Consider the following 17968-nt stretch of genomic DNA (forward strand, 5'->3'; position numbering starts at 1 on the left):
ACAAGAAGAAACTCGCAATGCCACAATAGTTGCAACCTCAAGAGGTTCCTTCTTAGGGGCGAAGCCAATTAAGGCCCAGAGGTACATATTTTTGCTATATACATATACTTATATGGTAATTTTAAATAGTGTCCCCCTAAAATTTTTAAATTCTTTTAATTTCCTTTTGAAAAAAAAAAAAAAAAAAAAAAAAAAGTTACATATATCTCCTTATTCAAGTGACGTTTGTGATTATATTTAATTAAAATATTATTAATCAATATTTTGATTTTTCTATTTGTAACTATATATATATATTTACAGTATTTATTTAATATATTATTTTTTTCTTGTTTGTCTTTTGATTTAAAAAAATTAAAAATTCGTATTTGTTATATTTATTGATTTTTTTTTTTTTGCAACAAGTGCATTGTGCAACCTCTGAAATAAAATTCTTGCTCCGTGTCTATTCTTGTTCGACGAGGTCCGGGTCGTCGGCTCACTGTAAAGCCTCTTTGATTCTCTCTGTCTCTTCTCAAGGAACTCAGATTTGAGGCGCCGTCACTTCCATTTTTTTTTTCAAAGCCCAGAGAGGCATTGGTTTCTCTCTCGATCTTCTTGCCTATCTCATCAAATCTCTCTCTGCCAAAGAAGCAACACATATATATGGGGAAAATATCTATATTATAATTGTTATGATATAATAGCCTAAAATGGAAGTAATTAGGGTTTTTGATACATGTTACATACCATTTATGAATAAATTAATAATACCATATCAAAATTGTATTTTCCATCTAACAAAATAAAAAATTTGGGAAGCTGATTTTCTTTTTTGTATTATTATTATTATTTTTTATTAATTTTCTAGATATATATATTACTACAATTTCAATTCCTTTGCATATATTCGATCTTATAACCACCATAGACTCAATAATCCTCTATTTGAAATTTTTCGAATTAAAAATCAACCCGTGAAATCCGGTCCGACCTGTCCAAAATATTCAGGCTGAGTTATGATCATAACCCATGTTGGGTACAATTCGAACTGGCCAATCCAACCCGATTTCAGGTTGAGGTTGGGTTGGGACTGAGCTGGGTTGAGCCAGCCCAACTTGCAGCCCTAATAATAATGGATAAATTATACTTACTTCACTGAGGTATGAACAAATTTCACACAAGTTGAGCGTTTAAGTGAATGCTCAACAATTTCTTCTTCATCAAAATTTGTAAAAAAAAAATCATAAAATCATCAAGTTGTCCTTCCACTCAATTTTTTATTTACTTACAATATTTTTTTTTAAGAAGGGATAATGGTGATGGAGAGAAAAGAGAAAGTAATAAAAGAGAGAGGAGATAAAAAAAATTGATTGAAATTTGTCCAAACCTAGAAACAGGTAAGTGTAATTTACCCTAATATAACAACAACAAATGTATCTTATAAACAATACAAAAGTTCACTGTGACTAAAGCATAAACATGCTGGATGAAGAAACCTCTCACCATTCAATTAAGTCATGCACCAAAATTGAGAGTTGCAATAGAGTGAGAAAAGAAACCACAAAACTTTAATATACAATTCAAAAAGAATCTGAACCTTTTGAATCAATAAATAAATAAACATCATATAATTTTAATTCTCATGCTAAAAATATATAAATATATATATAATTTTAATTCTCAATTTCCATCTCAATTACTGTATAAATTATGGACAAGTCTTTACATGTAACTATAGCCACTTTTGTGGAATGACAGGGGGAGGGAAATTGCACAATTGTGATTGACTGGGGAAGCAGAGGTTCTCTTACGAAAATTTGTCCGAGTACACAATTAATTTAAGAATATGAATTTATTAAAAATCAAATGGAATCACATATGTCAAAAAGACAGCTGCGTCTTGGTTCTGACCAGCCATCCAAACCTTGAAGTCGTGATCAAAGTAGGCAGCATCACTCTATCGCTTCAGTGAAAGCATCAGAAAAGGCCTCTGTACATTGCCCTGAGGATCCATATAGTGCCATATTAAGCTTTCGGGATTATCATCATCGCTCAGATCAATCACCAGAGGAGCCCTAACCCACTTGTCCATAATTTCCTGAAAGCTCTCTTGTTCCCGGCCACCACTTTCACTCCTTCTCAAAACTGCTGGCCCTTTCTGCTGTTGTATCTGCTGCCTCTTTAGGTTATCACATAAACTGATCAAAAACCATAGTAAAAGCTATACAACATTCTATTCTCTTCAGGTCACATATATGGCGAGATGGCGACATACATATTTGGGCCCAAAAATGATTCCTTTATATATGATTCTGATATTTGGGCCAAAGATTAGGCTCAGAGAATATGTGTTTGATTGGTCATTAATGTAATAAATAAAAAAGTGAAGGATCTCATTTTTTTTATATTTGGCATACATTGGCCAATTAACACTATTCGATTGAGAAATTAGGTCTATCTCATCCGTCTTAAAATCATTTTCTTTTAATATATATATCCTCAAATTCAAATATATATATATATATATATATATATATATATATATATAACTGTAATTAATTAAAAAAAAAAGTTTAACAATTGTACATAATTGATGATTAAACCACACAATACTTTTAAATTTTGGAGAATATCTTGCAAAATCTTTGAGTGCTTTACCTCCGTCTACAGTTAGAATTAAATTCCACCAAATAAAATTAGAAAACCACAATTCAAATGAATAAAACCATACTCTCATACCATAAAATTAAAAAATATAACTCAATCTATCAAATATCAATAATTATATTACAATGCATTTTTTATTTCTTTATCATCCTACACAATAGCTGAATTGTTTGTTATTTAAACATACCTTTTTCTTTTTTCCCCTTAACGGACTAAAACGTTGTAGACAGCTTTAATGTTGTAATGTTTCTCCCTAAATTGGTTGTTTAATTGTCGTTTTTAGTCACAGCGGCATAATTCAATGCAGTTTTAATTATCATTTACATATACACAGTCTAAATGGAATGTTCAATATCTTTTCATTTTTTGGGGGTAAATTGTTAAACTTTTTATATGAAAACAACCACCATGATTCAATTTTGCATTTTTATTCAGGACACAGGAAGAGAGATCCTGAAGAATGCTCCTGGTGTAGTGGGTATAGATGATGGTGCATTTCCGAACCCATTGAATGTCTCAAAATAAGATGATGTTGCCATTTCATTGGCGGAATACACCATGATGTTTCCCAAGACGGGAACCGTGGATAAAAATTTGATTTATGGCCAGTGCTTCTCCCTAATTCTTTTATTATTATTTTTTAAAAAAAAACCTCCCTTTGAATTCGACAGGTCAGAGATGTTACTATAGTCCAGACTTGATTATGTTGGTGAGGTGTCAATTCATGAAATTTATATATAGTGAAAATAAGTAAATTCAGTCAGAGATCATGTTTAGTTGTCAAAATCATAGTCATTGTTGGAAACAAATTTGATTGTTGCATGTAGCACAACCCATCAAGAGTTTTTCGGTTGCAGCTTCAGCTCAAATCTCATTTTAAAGTGTTCTTATCTGTTTTTTTATTTTATTATATTTTTTATTTTATATATATATATATATATATATATATATGTATACATATATAATTGAATTTTTGTACTGGTTGGAGGGTTGTTTTTATTTTTTATTTTGATAATTTTACAATTTGCGAGCATTATATTGCAAAATTGCATTTACTAATAATAGCATGTTATCGGTTTTGCTCTTTTAGGACACCGGTAATTTGTGCATCACAATTTTCTAAAATAATTTTTTATTATTTTTTGGTGATTTGGCATATTCTCTCTATATAGAAGCACACCCGTGAAGGATATGGTTCTTGAAGTAAGTGTTTGGGAATAAAGAATTACCCACAACAAAAAAAACCAATCATTCATAGCAGCAAACCCGCATGAGATATAAGTTGTTCAGCAAATACATGCATGCATTCATGGAGAGTAAGATTTTCATTTAAGTTTGTAAATTATACAAGATAGAGAATTTCACACAGAGATTTCACTCAACACCCTCAACCCTTCACATACCCAATCACTTACAAGGAAAATCTAATCTTTAAGTTCTTCGCGTGAAGTGTCCTTTTAATATATATATATATAAGTAGTCCTCTAAAACAAGTGTTTAAAATACAATGAATGTAATTTTCTCTATCAATCTCCCACGTGAGATAATTATCAAAGATAAGAGTTTATCGATCGCCTTGACGTTACGTCTGTTATAACGTGGGTGAACCCCAACAATCTCCCTCTCCACCCACGAGGAAGAAAAATCACCGAACATACCCGCACAACACATGAGACTCATACTTGCAAATCCAAAAACAGTCTATTACCCTTCTGGATACCAGCTACACATAACCGAACCAAGTTCAAACTCCGCCTTGATTTCATGGCCAATGCATACACGTAGCTAAACCAAGTCAACACAATCAAATGACTCTGAAAGGGGACCTCGATGAGACCTATTCACAAACAGGAATTTCCAACTCATCATCATTTGTCTTTGTCTTGAGACACGGCACCTCCATCTCTATTGCATTTACCAATGCGACCTGTCGCAAGATCTTGCTTTCACATTCTCGTTTCCAATCAGCAATCGAAGTCCGAGTACCATTAGTATCCCTCACCAAATGATATAAAACACCATTTTTTTCTCTTCACATCAACACCATACAACCCTTTGTAATTTTCATGACTCCCCCTACAATGGAACACTTGCAGTCTATGGAACTGAACCGGCTCAAGAATATCAAATTATACTGCAACTTTGGTATGAAGGAAACATCCCTTAAAGTGCATTCCACTCCATAAAAAATCTTGTTTTTTATCGTTCCCACACCATTCACAATACACTTATCATCATTAGGGATAGTAAAAGAACTATTCTCAAGTCCATCAAAATATTTTTTCACAGAACAAATAAGGTTCGTAGAACCCAAATCTAATATCTAGTCATGTCGAGTAAAAGTGTTACATTTAAATATTATGAGAGCATCCAAAGTCTTCATCTGACGCACATGCGATAGATGCATCATTCTCGCCGCCATCTTCCTTTCCCTTTCCACCTGGACAGTCTTTTTTGATGTGGCCCCATTCATGGCATCTATGGCATATATGTTGTTAGATCCGCGCTCCCTCCTCTTATTATTAGACAAGAGAGTGGATCCTCCATATTCAATGTTTCTTTTCCACGTGATTGTCATAAGTGCCCAAGACAAACAATACCAGTGTTATGACAAAAAATCTAGATCGAGAATTTTTTATCAAACAACTTGTGTGTAAGCCTATGGCTCTGATACCAATTATTGTGGAAGTAAAATAATTACCTACATAAAAATAAAAAAATAATAATAATAAAATAATAATAATAAAAATAAAAATAAAAAAATACACGGGAAATATACGTGGTTCGGCAAATACATTCCTACATCCATGGAAAGTAAGATTTCCGCTCAAGATTGTATATTGTACAAGATAGAGGATTATACACAAGGATTTCACTCAATACCCTCAACGGTTCATGTACCCAATCACTAGCAAGGAAAATCTAATCTCTAAGTTCTCCACACGTAGTGTCCTTTTAAATATAATAAAAGGTATCCTCTAAAACAAGAGTTATAACCCTTTCAAAATATAATAAAAACAATCCTCTAACAATCTCCTATAACATTATTTATTAGTTGTGTGACCCACATAATTTGGACATGGGATATATTTCATTAACTAGTGGTTAAGTAAATAGATATTAGATTAATATTATATTATTTGGTCAACTTATAAATTATTTTTTTAGTAATTAATTATTGGTAGGTGTTTTCCTATTTGTTCTTTACTTTGATGGAAAGTGGAATTAAGGTTACTGAAAGAAAAACTGGTCCTCTCTCTGTCATTATAAAAGTGCATATTCCCATCAATTATGTATGCGAATGAAAACAATAAGTATAACGTTTATGTGTGCAAAAGGTCAAGAGAGAGAAATCGGTTTCCACACTTTGAGTTGCAATTTAGACGTTATTCTTTCCGCATAAAGGATCTCGACGTTTGTCTTGATCTCTTCAAGATTTGCAAATACAAATTCAGGTATTTATATCTAACTATTTATTTTGGCATTAAGTTCAAAACTTTGATATTCATGTTTATTTGTAATTAATTGTTTGTACTAATAATTATAGTTTACATCTCCTGCATAAGATAAATATAAAAGATAAGAGTTTGTCCATGCCTTAATGTTACGTATACTACAACTTGGGTGGATCCCAACAGTTAGTTGGTAGAATTTTCATTGTTTTCACTTTGCCATTCGATTATAGATAATTCACAACTAAACTAACGTAATCGTGTAGTTATTGATATGGTTTCATATTAATTTTTTTATAATTAATTTATTTACTTTGTCTTTATAAGTAACATCACCTAATCTTAATATTTCGAATCAATTTTCCCCTCATGTATTATGCTTTAATATGTACATGTAAAACCATTAACTTGTATTGCAATGCTATGCTAGATCCAGTTTTTAAATTAAAAAGAAATCAATGACACTTCAATTACCCTTTTAATGTTTTAAAAAATGGAGTAAGTGCAAGAAACACCCTGAAATATACATTTTATAACACTTTTATTCCCTATTTAAAAAGATGTGCAAAAAACATCCCTATTCTTTTCAATTTGTGCAAAAACACCCCTCAATTAATATAATACCCATTTTACTCTTTTACTCTTCCAAATACCCCTACCAAACCTTACTCTCCACCCCAAAATGGCAACCACCGGGCAAAGCGAGTACATCGATCTTTATGCTCGGCTATGGCGACAAGTGGTGAAAGATATACATAGAAAATTACAAGTTGAAAGATATACACAGAGAATTAAATTACTTGAATCCCTGACATAGAGACTAGAGAAAGAAATGAAACCCCAATCTATACTACACCCAATTTTAATTTCACTCTTCTTCTTCATCATCATCACCGAATCAACAGACATCCAATTAGGATCAACCCTCTACGCCTTAAACCAAAATAGCAGCTGGAACTCACCAAACGACATGGCTCCGGCACCATCGTCTGGTAGACCAGCATCACCGACCGTGGCGTACGTCTACTCCACCGCCCTCGACCATTCAGGACATTGTTTCACCGGAGACTCGCCAAAAATGAAGACGGCTTCAACACACGATGGCTAAAGAACTAGTAGATTTTGACCAAAACCGGCGTCCCATCTTCTTCTTACTCACCTTTACATTGGTCTTTAGTACTGGGCTTGGTTCACCTTCAGTTGTAATAGAAAACTGCCTCTTCGACGTCATATTTTATGATTCTTTATGTTGAGGGCCGACCAAGGAGAGGGATCCAGCACTCATGGCTGGGCTTTGGTCCCCTCACCTTGACTTTGAAATATCACACGGATGCGAAGTACCACGACTCAGTATCGTGCACGCCGCCATCACCGTGCCCAGGTCTTCTTCACAGCCGACCGCAGTTCACCATCGTGAGTTCAGAGTCACAGCCGCTGTGAGTTCACCATTACAGCCCGTTGCTCGCCAGTCGCCAATTCAGTCCAGCCCTCTACCAACCGAGCTCTCCTTGCCGTTCCCCATCTCTTGCTTGCCGCCGCCTCCATCACGGCCGAGCCACATCACCGAGCTCTCTCTTGCTCACCGCCGCCTCTATCACAGCCGAGCTTTGCCTCACCGGTCGTCCTTCACCACAATCGAGCCCGTCTTCTCTTTGCCCGCCGATGCGGTGCTGACTCATCACAGCCGAGTCCTCCGTTCCAAGCTCGACAGTCAAGCTGTCGTTCACCCCTCCCTCACCACCCAAACCCAAATTCCAGTTAAGGGCGTTAAGGAACTAATCCTCTGATTTCGTAGAGTTCTCTAGCAGAGACCCAATTTAAGGAGTATGAGAGAAAACAGAGGGCTTTGACGGTGGAGAGTTGTAGATTCCGGCGACGGCGACAGACGGCTAATAAAGAAGAAGAAGGGCCAAACCCTTTTTTAATCATTTCACAAATTATATATATATTATAAAATGTGTTGCTAAGGTATTTTAGTCCAATTTAAATAAATAAAATTTATTTGTACAAATTTCATAATTTAGGAGTGTTTTTTGCATAGGAAGAGTACAATATATATTATAAATATAGTATATGGATATTTTTTTGTACTTAATTCTATTAAATATAGATACTTTTATAGCATTTTTTAAGGTTATTAAAACTTATCTATATAGTACTACAAACAAACATGATTATAATATTTATAGAATAATAATTCTTGAATGGAATTGTTTGAACTGAAATCAGATAAGAAATCGCTTAGCTCTCTCAATTTGGATTCAATATTTCGGTGACTGCTCACAGACAAATTTATTTATTTAGTTTTTAATTTAACAATAAATTATCTTCACAAAAACTCAAACTCGAGAAGTAAATAACAAACTCATGGCCATTGGCCTCCCCATGATTTTATTATATATATATATATATTTCTTTTTCTAACATGTGAATGCTATAGTAACTTTTCCCATCATCACTGAGGGGACCATGTGGATATGATAGTGAATAGAATTGGCGAATGGGACCAGTGAGTGTACTATCCAATCTCCATTCATTGCTTGGGTGCTAAGTTCTTGAATATTGGTGCAGATATAGTACTACTATATTTTTTCTTGTCTGAAGTGAGTGGACTGGGTCAATTGGCCCAAACAGAAACAAACGTTATAATTAATGGAACCTTCCTACTTTAAAACGGGAGAATTAGTACAGCTAAATTGTTATTCTCTGTCTCAAAATAAATAATTCTTTTAAAAAATTATGACTCATCTAAAAAAAATATTCTTTTTAAGATAAAGATAAAGATATTATGTCTTTTTGAATTAATGAAAGATCTCTTCTCTTTAGAGAAAAGGTGAATTCATTTAAGTATGAGAATAGGTCGGATGGTCCTTCGAAATGGGTCAATTTCACCTTGGGCGGTTCTTCTTTTATGGCCTTAGTCATGTCCTTGACATAGTAATGGGATCCTAATGTTCTTGTCCAACTTTCACGCCAACACATTCAAAATGATATTATTCTTGTTCATATTTTTGGTGATATTCTTGATTTAGTGATCAAGGACCGTTTGTTTTGATTTAGCTGCAGTTATTTGTTTGCTAGGTAAAATATATATATATATATACAAGAAGATACAATTTTAAGGTGCTATAAATAGCATCAAATGAGACGTTCTCAGCTCACGCAAATTTGAATATTGCACGTGTGAAAATTAAAATCCATTCAATATAGTACAACATTTAAAACACCGCAACAAAGATGCAATCCAATATCACTTGCCCTCAGGGGCTTGGCTCAGTTAGTAGGTGTTTGGCATTGGCTCACATTAGGTCAGTGTTCGATCCCTGCCAATCCCATTATTACCCCTGACTTACCTAGTGTATCTTTGGGGTTTGACTCTGCACCTCTAAATTTGTAACTTAAAGTGGGTCTCGAAAGAGCCCTGCTTAGGTAAATTTCTTGTGCTAACTGAAAAAAAAAAATCCAATATCACTGAGTAGCAGGTTGAGATATGTATGGATTCTTTCGGTGGGGATTAGATAATGAACCTTGGTCTCCACAATGCCTATTATTAAAAGTAATAACGACAAAAGCAGGAAAATAAAGAATTTGTGCTTGACTTTGGCAACAAATCATCCTCAATGGTAGTGTACGGAAGCTTTGGAAAATGGCAAAAGAAGTCCAATAAAGCGGAAAGCATCAATGATCAACCCCATGTTATGGAATGCCTTTAGCATTCATTAAACTAATGTAAACACTCTTGGTCAGGAATTGCTTTATTAAAGAAGATGTGTGTGTGTGTGTGTGTGTGGGGGGGGGGGGGGGACTCTTGGTCATAAAGAAGATGTGGGGGGGGGGGGGGCTGTCTAAATCCTTTCTAGCTTTATTTATGGTTAATAAGGTTTATTTGAAGGGAAATAAAAATCTTACTTTTTATTAAAATAAAAAAAGAAAAAGGGAGAGAATTTGAAGTAAATAAATAAGAAAAATTGTTTATGTGGTTTGGTTCTCCAATTAGATGAGAAAAACTAATACATTGAGTTGTTTGGAAAGAGAATGTCCTTTTCAAGCTCACAAAATTGAGATAATATGTGGTACTTCTTCTGTTTCAAAATTCTTGCGTAATCCAAGAATTAAATTTTTTTTTTTTTTTTTTGTAGTATATTTTTAATATAATTTTTTATTGTAATGATAACAATGAATTTACAAATGTATTCTTGTTAAAAGATAAAATAATACTTCGTAATTAGTGCATTGTTTAGTAAAAATGATATATTGAGAATGTTATAAAAAATAATACATCAATTTTTAAAATGAAACATGTATTTTGAAACATCCCAAAATAAAAAGATGGAAATTAATTTTGGATCAAAATGAGTAATGATTATTAAAAAAAAGTATAATAAAAAGTATAATATCATATCGTATCAGACAAGTGACGCAAGGATGTTTTGTTGCAAGGGACCTTGATTCAGTTTTTGATCTGTTGAAATGTGTTTTGCTATAGTTATCTAAACGCATTATTTCCTCTAAAGTTAAGAAACTAAATAAAATAATAGGGTTATTTATAACGACACGCCCTGACGTTTACCTATTGACAACCATATACAAATTGACTCATTTCTAAATAATGACACCCCCTCAGGTTTAATAAAATTAACAAAGACACCCCTAATAGTCACCACACATGGTGACTTGACATTGCTACCCCTGACCTATTTGAAATATGGAATTACTTTTTTAATCTTTAAAATTCATTTTTCTAGGACCAAACTACCCTTTAAATAGGTAAAATGATCCTCACCCTTCCTTCTTGCATCATTGCCACATCCGCGCCACCGCATTACCCATATTCGATGCCATCTTTCTTTCTCTCTTTCCACTTACCACTAAAACCTCCACCCCACAACCACCACCCACCATTAAAAACACAACCTACCAAAATACATATTATTATTTCTATCGTCTTCTTTTTTCTTTTCTTTTTTTATATTACGGTACTCATATGATGAAACAAGGTTTTCTCTTTCAAAGTATGATCCCTACTCCTTTATCTCTCTTCTTTGTTTGTGTTTCTCACGTAGTTATAGGAGGTGTGTTTTAGCCACTCTCTACTGGGCAAGTGTTGCTCACCCCTTTCTTAACATTTTCAGGAAATGGAAAGAATGTAGAGGAGCTTGTGTTGCTGATCTATTTTGCCTATTTGGAGAGTTACTTTGGACACGTATTTTTATGGTTAATGTATGTATACCGAGGATGTTTAATGTAATTGTTGGGTGATTAATTTTCGGGTCATTATAATACAAGCATGTGAATAAGCATTAAATGAACGAATTGGGAGCATTACATATTTAATCAACATTGGCATGCTTTATGCTTCTATCAATCAACCAAACATGCTTGTCATCAATGCAATGTCATCAAAGCCATCTATGCATTCTCAAAATAACAATTTCTACACATAACATGCTCTTTAAACAATTTAGCACCCAGATATACAAACCAACATTTGAACATATTTTCTTCACATAATTACATAGCTAACATTTCTACTCAGATATTATCATTTAAAACATGCTTGGTGTGAAAATCAAAGCAAGAGAACTCAATAAAAGGCAAAGTATGATAGGTTAAACACCCCTACATCTTGAAGAGCAAAACCCTAAGCTTGGCTCCACATGAAACTCCATCAATTTGGAGGTTAGGGCCCTTCAAAATGAAGAGGAAGATAAGGGGAACATATTTTCCTCTTGAAGCCACCCCAAAAGCCCAAACCCATGCTTAGGTCGAAAATCCACGATGGTCCAATGGCCTACAAAATCACATCATCTTGTAGATCAAGACATGCTATACAACTTTCCTAACTAGCCCCTTCTTCAATTCCAACTTCCAAGAAACTCGAAATTTCAAAGTAGCTTGAATATATAATTTTCTTCCATGGTTGTGAAAAGGAGAAGAATGGGAAGAACTTTTTCTTCATGGGAACCCTCAAAATCAAAGGTTAAGGGCTCCAAATCCAAGCTCTTCCATGCATGTACATGGTGGACGATACATAGATAAATATAGAAAGAAAGTGTAAAGAAGAAAAAGGTGAATAGTGGTCCATAGGTTGCTAAACATTTATATATAGTCCTCTCTTAACTTTTCACTATTTACATCACTTAACCCCGAATGTTTATAACTAATTGCCTTATCCTCCTAGAAACTTTAATGTAACAATCCATCGGAAATATAATAATGATGCCCTCTAATGATCTTACACTTTGGCTCTCGTCATTTCCATGCATTCACATGGCACACGAAACGAGACTCGAAAATAATGAATGCAAAAATACAAAAAAAAAAAAGGCCAAAAAATAAATTAAAAAAAAATCCAAAGCATTGCAGTTGGAATCTGGGCTTGTTGCCAGGATCCTCATTGGTATTTATCTAATTTCTCACCCTCTCATCGGAATTCTCTTCTCTCTAAGACTTCTCTCCCAAGTCTGGCACACTTCTAATGGGCTCACCTCAAACCCTTTTATAGGACCTCAAACCCTTTTATAGGGCTCCAACTTATGGGTGCACTAAATGTTGCATTTAATCGATAAGCCCAAAGGTCGTCCCACTTCCCATGTTGAATGGCCCAGAGAGTCTCGATAGATCAGACAATACACGAACCCGAGACCTTTTGTGCAAAATAAAACTCATAATCTTCATCTACCAACTAAGCAACTTGTTGATTGTGTTATAAAATAAGAAATAAATATATCAAGAATATTTTAAAAATCTATATAAAAATAACTATATATTTTAAAACACGTTTCGAACAATAATTACACAAAGGAAGAGAGGCAGACTGGTTACTTGAGTCTGATCATTGTTTATAATTTAAGAAAAATGATATTTTCGCCGATGAATTTGACCGATTTGTTAGGCAGATTCCTATATGGCGTCTAGCTAGCAAAAAGAATGGGCCCCAGTCTCTCTCCTCTTCATCCATCTGAAACAGCACATAGAACCCACCACAAATTAGCAACTATTCCCTTTACTCAACACAAGAAAATCATGAAGATGAGAAACATAGGTAAAGTATACCCATCTCCACCTGTATCTTCATCATCATCTGTGCCCTCTCACTTCGTGGCAAACAGAGAGGCTTTATCTGTGTTGAAGTTCCTCGCCACTGCGATTCTCTCTCTAGCTTCGGTTATCTTTATAGAAGACTACATGATTACTAGGTTGATGATGATGTCCGCCTTGAACCCTTCTTCGATCAGCGCCGATGACAAGAAGAAGAAATCGACCAACAAATCTGACGCCCGCAAGTCTCCGGTCTTCGATTGTGGATGTTTTAACTGCTACACGAGCTACTAGTTCCGGTGGGACTCGTCACCGAACCTGTGAGCTCATTCACCAAGCGATTGAGGCCTTCGAGGAACACTTGGACAACGGCAAGAAGTCTAAGAAGGGAGAGAAAGGAAAGAAGAGAGAGAAAGTGGGTCTTTCCCACCGGAAAAGGCTGAGGAGACGACGGAGAAGAACGAAGAGGAGGAGGTGGTTGAGGAGGAGACCACAGAAGAGGAGTGCTTGCTGGGAGAGAAAGAAAAGGCATCGACGCTGTCTATGACGGCGATGATTAATCGACGCTGCCTTGTTGTTTTGGTTGTTGGTTGGATATTCGCGGGCCTTAAGATGATGTTAATGATTAATTTATGCCAGCTGAACCGCCACCTCATTTCTGCCTAGCAAATCGGTCAGACACTTCTCCCTGAGTATTACGACCCATAATTTAAACTTAATAAATACAATCATAAACAAATCAACTCAGATATATTTAATAAAATTATACATAAAGTGAAATATTTAATAATTATAATTATAGATTTTGTTAAAGAGAAATATTTAATAATTATAATTATAGATTTTGTTGACTTTATGATTAAAAATTCAAAAATATCATAAAATTAATGAATAGCACAGAGTTTGGAGTGAAACAAATTAAACAGCAGAGAGTTTGGAGTGAAACAAATTTGAACTCTAATTAGCAAACGAGTTCCTGATTAGAATATAATTAAATCATTTCTATTAAGTGGGCGAATAAGTTTATTTTTTTTCGGGAAATTAAGGGCCGAATAAAATTGACACCCAAGAGAGTTGATGTAAGTAGCAAACGACAAACGCGCGCACCCATGCATGAAATATATGGATATATATTACTACGTATTATATATATGTTGGTATATATATTTTGAAGCAATAACAAGCCGAAACGTGTAATTTGACCCAAAAAAAAAAAAAAAAAAAAAAAAAAAAAAAAAGGTTCCCAGAGTAACATGGAATTGATCTGATTGGATGATAAAACAGTTGCAACGTAAGCAATATAACATCAGCGAGTACTACTTTACCGCGAAGCTCATGCGAAACATGGTAGCCTTTTCCAATTATTTCCTATTAATCAGTACTACAAATGAGAGAGAGGGGCAGAGGAGAGAGAGAGCTGTTTCTTCTCCACTAAGAGAGAGAGAAGAATTGACTAGGGATTGACGATAAAGAAACAGCAATGAGAGAGAAATTGACTAGGCATTGACGATCAAAGTGTCCCTCTATATATATATACACACATATAATTAATTAACTGAACTATCTTCAACTGGTCTTTGTTTGTGTGAAAATAGTAGCAGTTGAAGCCTCTGCGCTTTCTGGTGAGATTCTTTATTTTCTTCCCTTGAATTTACTTTATTTGATCAATTGTTGCTCTTTCTTGATTTTCTCTTACATGTAAGAATGTGAACTCTTGAATTTACTTTGATCAATAGTTGACTAGGTTCATTACATGATCATTGCTTCCAGAGAGAAGAGGGTTAGAGTGATCTGGACCATTTTCCTGTATGCATTGTGGTTTCTTAATTTGAGGCCGTTTGGCTGCTGAGAAAACTGGAGTAAAGAAAAAGGAAATGATTGATTGTCAAACTTGCTGTTCTTTTGCTTTCTTATCATCTAAGCCAAATATTTCTAATATGATCGGTGAAGTGGGTTCTTTTTACTTTCTGGGTTGAAAACTCGTTTTCTTGAACTTGAAATTTAATAAAAGTATAAAATGGATTTGATGCTTTTAAAGCCCTGAACTTGAATTAGGGGACAAGGCAGAGAAAGATCCAGGGGAAGATGTTGATACTGTGAATATCATTCCTTTAGATTGACACTCACTCATCCTTTAACTATGTAGTTATTAGGCATAAAATTTTACTTCGAATATGATGCAAAATATAAATCCGTTGACTATATAGTTCGATCTATATTTGTGTCCAAGGTTTTATTTTTGTTTATAATTTTTTTGAACTGCTGGTTGTAATTAGTATTCTTAGGAACTTATATTAGTCCTTGGGACCTGGTAATCCCTTTTTGATAGATTAGAATCTTATGATCCTACGACGCAATTTGCTAAATCAATTCCGATCGCATGAAAAATCGCTTGGAGGTAGGATCACAGTAGGATCTGTAGATACGGAAATAGGGTAGTAGAATCTTATGATCCTATGACGCAAATTGCTAAATCAATCGGGATCGAGGGAAAATTGCTTGGAGGTAGGATCACAGTAGGATTTGTAGATACGGAAATAGGATCGTAGAATCCCATAGATCACATGATCCTACGGATCCTACTAAATATTGTTATTTTGTTCTTCATTTATTTGGACCTACAATGCATTTTGGACAAAGAAAATTTGATGCTTTTAAATATGAAGCCAAAACTCTTTAGCCTAATTGAAAAAAAAAAAAAAAAAGGGTCAAAGGTAGAGACGATTCAGCTAACTTTCAAAGGTATGGTTCAAAACTTCAAAAAAAAAAAATTCTTTATTTTGCTTTATTCTTCTTAATTTCTCTTTCCCTTTCTTTTTGAAAACAAGAAACAGAAAAAACTCTATTTTCCTGCCTATTCCTTTCCCATTTTGAAACAAAAAACAAGCAGGCCCTTTGTTTTTTTCCCACTGTGCTTTCTATCTGTGTTTTGTTGTTGTTGTTGTTTGTTTATTTATTTATTTTTATAATTTTAATTTCTGAACCAAAAAGTAATTTTTTGAACTAAATTTCTCAAACAATTCGGCAATTAAATTGTATTTTTCTTTCTGTTTCTTTGTGCCCTTTTTTCATTTGTTTAGGCTTTACTTTAAATTTTTTTTTTTTCACTTTTTATGTGATATTCTGTTTGACTGGTATGCTGATGCTTTTGTATAATTGATTTCAAGTGTTTGCCATGTGCTTAGTATCTTTTAATACTAATTGATTTTGCTAGGATTTTGACCATGTTGGTTGTTTAGCTTTATTCTCTACTTATATTGAAGATATTTTGATTTAAAAGGATAGTTTGTGTCATTTTTCTAATAATATTATAAAATCTTACAGTTGTCGATCCGATTCTATGATTCCGAGCCTATGGACCCCTCATCGATCTTACATAGAATCCCGGTCCTTACAAACTTGATAATTATCAATTGCATGATTAATTTTGGTGAATTATAGTGGGCTTTCAAGCATGATAATGTGAATTTGAAGATTAAGCAGCTAATTTGTGAAAATAACACCAAAGATTAGGTTTGTATCTAGTCTATGGCTTCCAATTGCCTTGAATTACCCATTTCTTTTAACATCGGGAATGAAAAATTTAAATGCAAATATTAAACTTCTAACTTCCAAACTATCATTAGTTGATCAACTAGACTGATTGGTTACAATGGTTGCAACCTCGTCTGACTTCTGATTTTCAAATGTTATCGTGTTCTTTATTTTCAGGCACCATAAAATATTCTAGCTTTTACCAACCATGGTCTACCATGTTTTTATCCCGGTTGTGTTTCTTACTGTTCCTTTTAAGATGTTATTCCAGGAAGTCAGGAAAAGAAAATGCTATCAAACAGATCAAGAGAAACCTTAACATTCAAAAGCCAATTTTGTGTAATATATCTGGCAAGCTTTTAGCATATGGAACCACTGTTTGCTCAGTTCTTGCAAGATATCAAGATGTTTTCACCTTTTTCAAATCCTATTCTATGATCCCCTACTCTTGGTATTGAAACTACAAGATTATGTCACACTGATAATCTTAGATTTTGTTCCATTGATAATTAATCTTTAACCAGATGAACTGAATTAACAATTAGAACTCCATATTATTATTCAGTGAATCCTTTTGTGTTTTATATGATTTTTGCTAGACACTAGTTCACTTGGCTAATATAAGTGAACTAGGTCTTTATTGGCTTCATTCTATGTTATGCTGTAAAATATGGTCCTAAAACATAAATTCCCAGAATGAATGTTTTTCCAGGCAGGTGCCTGAAAACCTTTATTACTGCCATTGTGATGTAAAATAGTGATTTTTAGTAGGTCCTTAGCCTAGAAGAGTATGTGAACAAAAAATATTTATCTTTTGTAACAATTAAATTTCTTTCAGACATGTGAAATATAATGCTAATGTTGGAGTTAGATTGTTATACTAAACCTCAAATACATGAAAAGAAAATAAAAATAAAAAGAGAAATAATAACTTTATGTTTAATTAGTTCAAAGAAGTAAAATAATATATATTGCTTCTACTGTATTTTATACAAGTATATTTTGGTAGTGTTTTGAATTTATTATGACATTCACATTAAAAGTTCACTTCATATTCCTTAAGACATGTCAAAGTATTTATTTTATGAGGAAAACGTAAAGATTGAAAAGAGAAGGTCATTGCTTGGTGCAACTTTTAAAGTTTGGACTGCCAACTAATGAATATGGCTATGAATTTGAAGGCTTCCACTTGGTGGAAATAATGTCAAAGTTTAGGTTACATGAGGTAATGGTTTGTGTAATCGCTTAGGCAACATTTTAGGTCTGCATTGATAACAATGAGTTAATTACTT

The 17968-nt window shown here is 33.8% G+C and overlaps 2 protein-coding genes across 3 annotated transcripts in view; both read left to right on the forward strand.

The window, feature by feature from the left end:
- Positions 1-13031: 13031 nt before the first annotated feature.
- Positions 13032-13436, forward strand: LOC132296542 (uncharacterized). Its single transcript, XM_059794734.1, has one exon. It carries the CDS (start codon positions 13032-13034, stop codon positions 13434-13436), a length of 405 nt encoding a protein of 134 aa, XP_059650717.1.
- A 1048-nt stretch (positions 13437-14484) lies between these two features.
- Positions 14485-17968, forward strand: part of LOC132295469 (probable RNA-dependent RNA polymerase 1) — a 66820-nt gene continuing 63336 nt past the window's right edge. Inside the window, exons 1-2 of one of the 2 annotated variants that reach the window (XM_059793745.1) lie at positions 14485-14764; positions 16854-17015. The gene's annotated coding sequence lies outside the window, so the exon portion shown is untranslated. The remainder of the gene's footprint in view (positions 14765-16853; positions 17016-17968) is intronic. The other variant, XM_059793744.1, reaches the window with a different exon arrangement.

This window comes from Cornus florida, unplaced genomic scaffold (assembly GCF_030987335.1).
Source record: "Cornus florida cultivar Cherokee Brave unplaced genomic scaffold, ASM3098733v1 CherokeeBrave_3.0.0_Hap2_Chr02, whole genome shotgun sequence".
NCBI lineage: Eukaryota > Viridiplantae > Streptophyta > Magnoliopsida > Cornales > Cornaceae > Cornus > Cornus florida.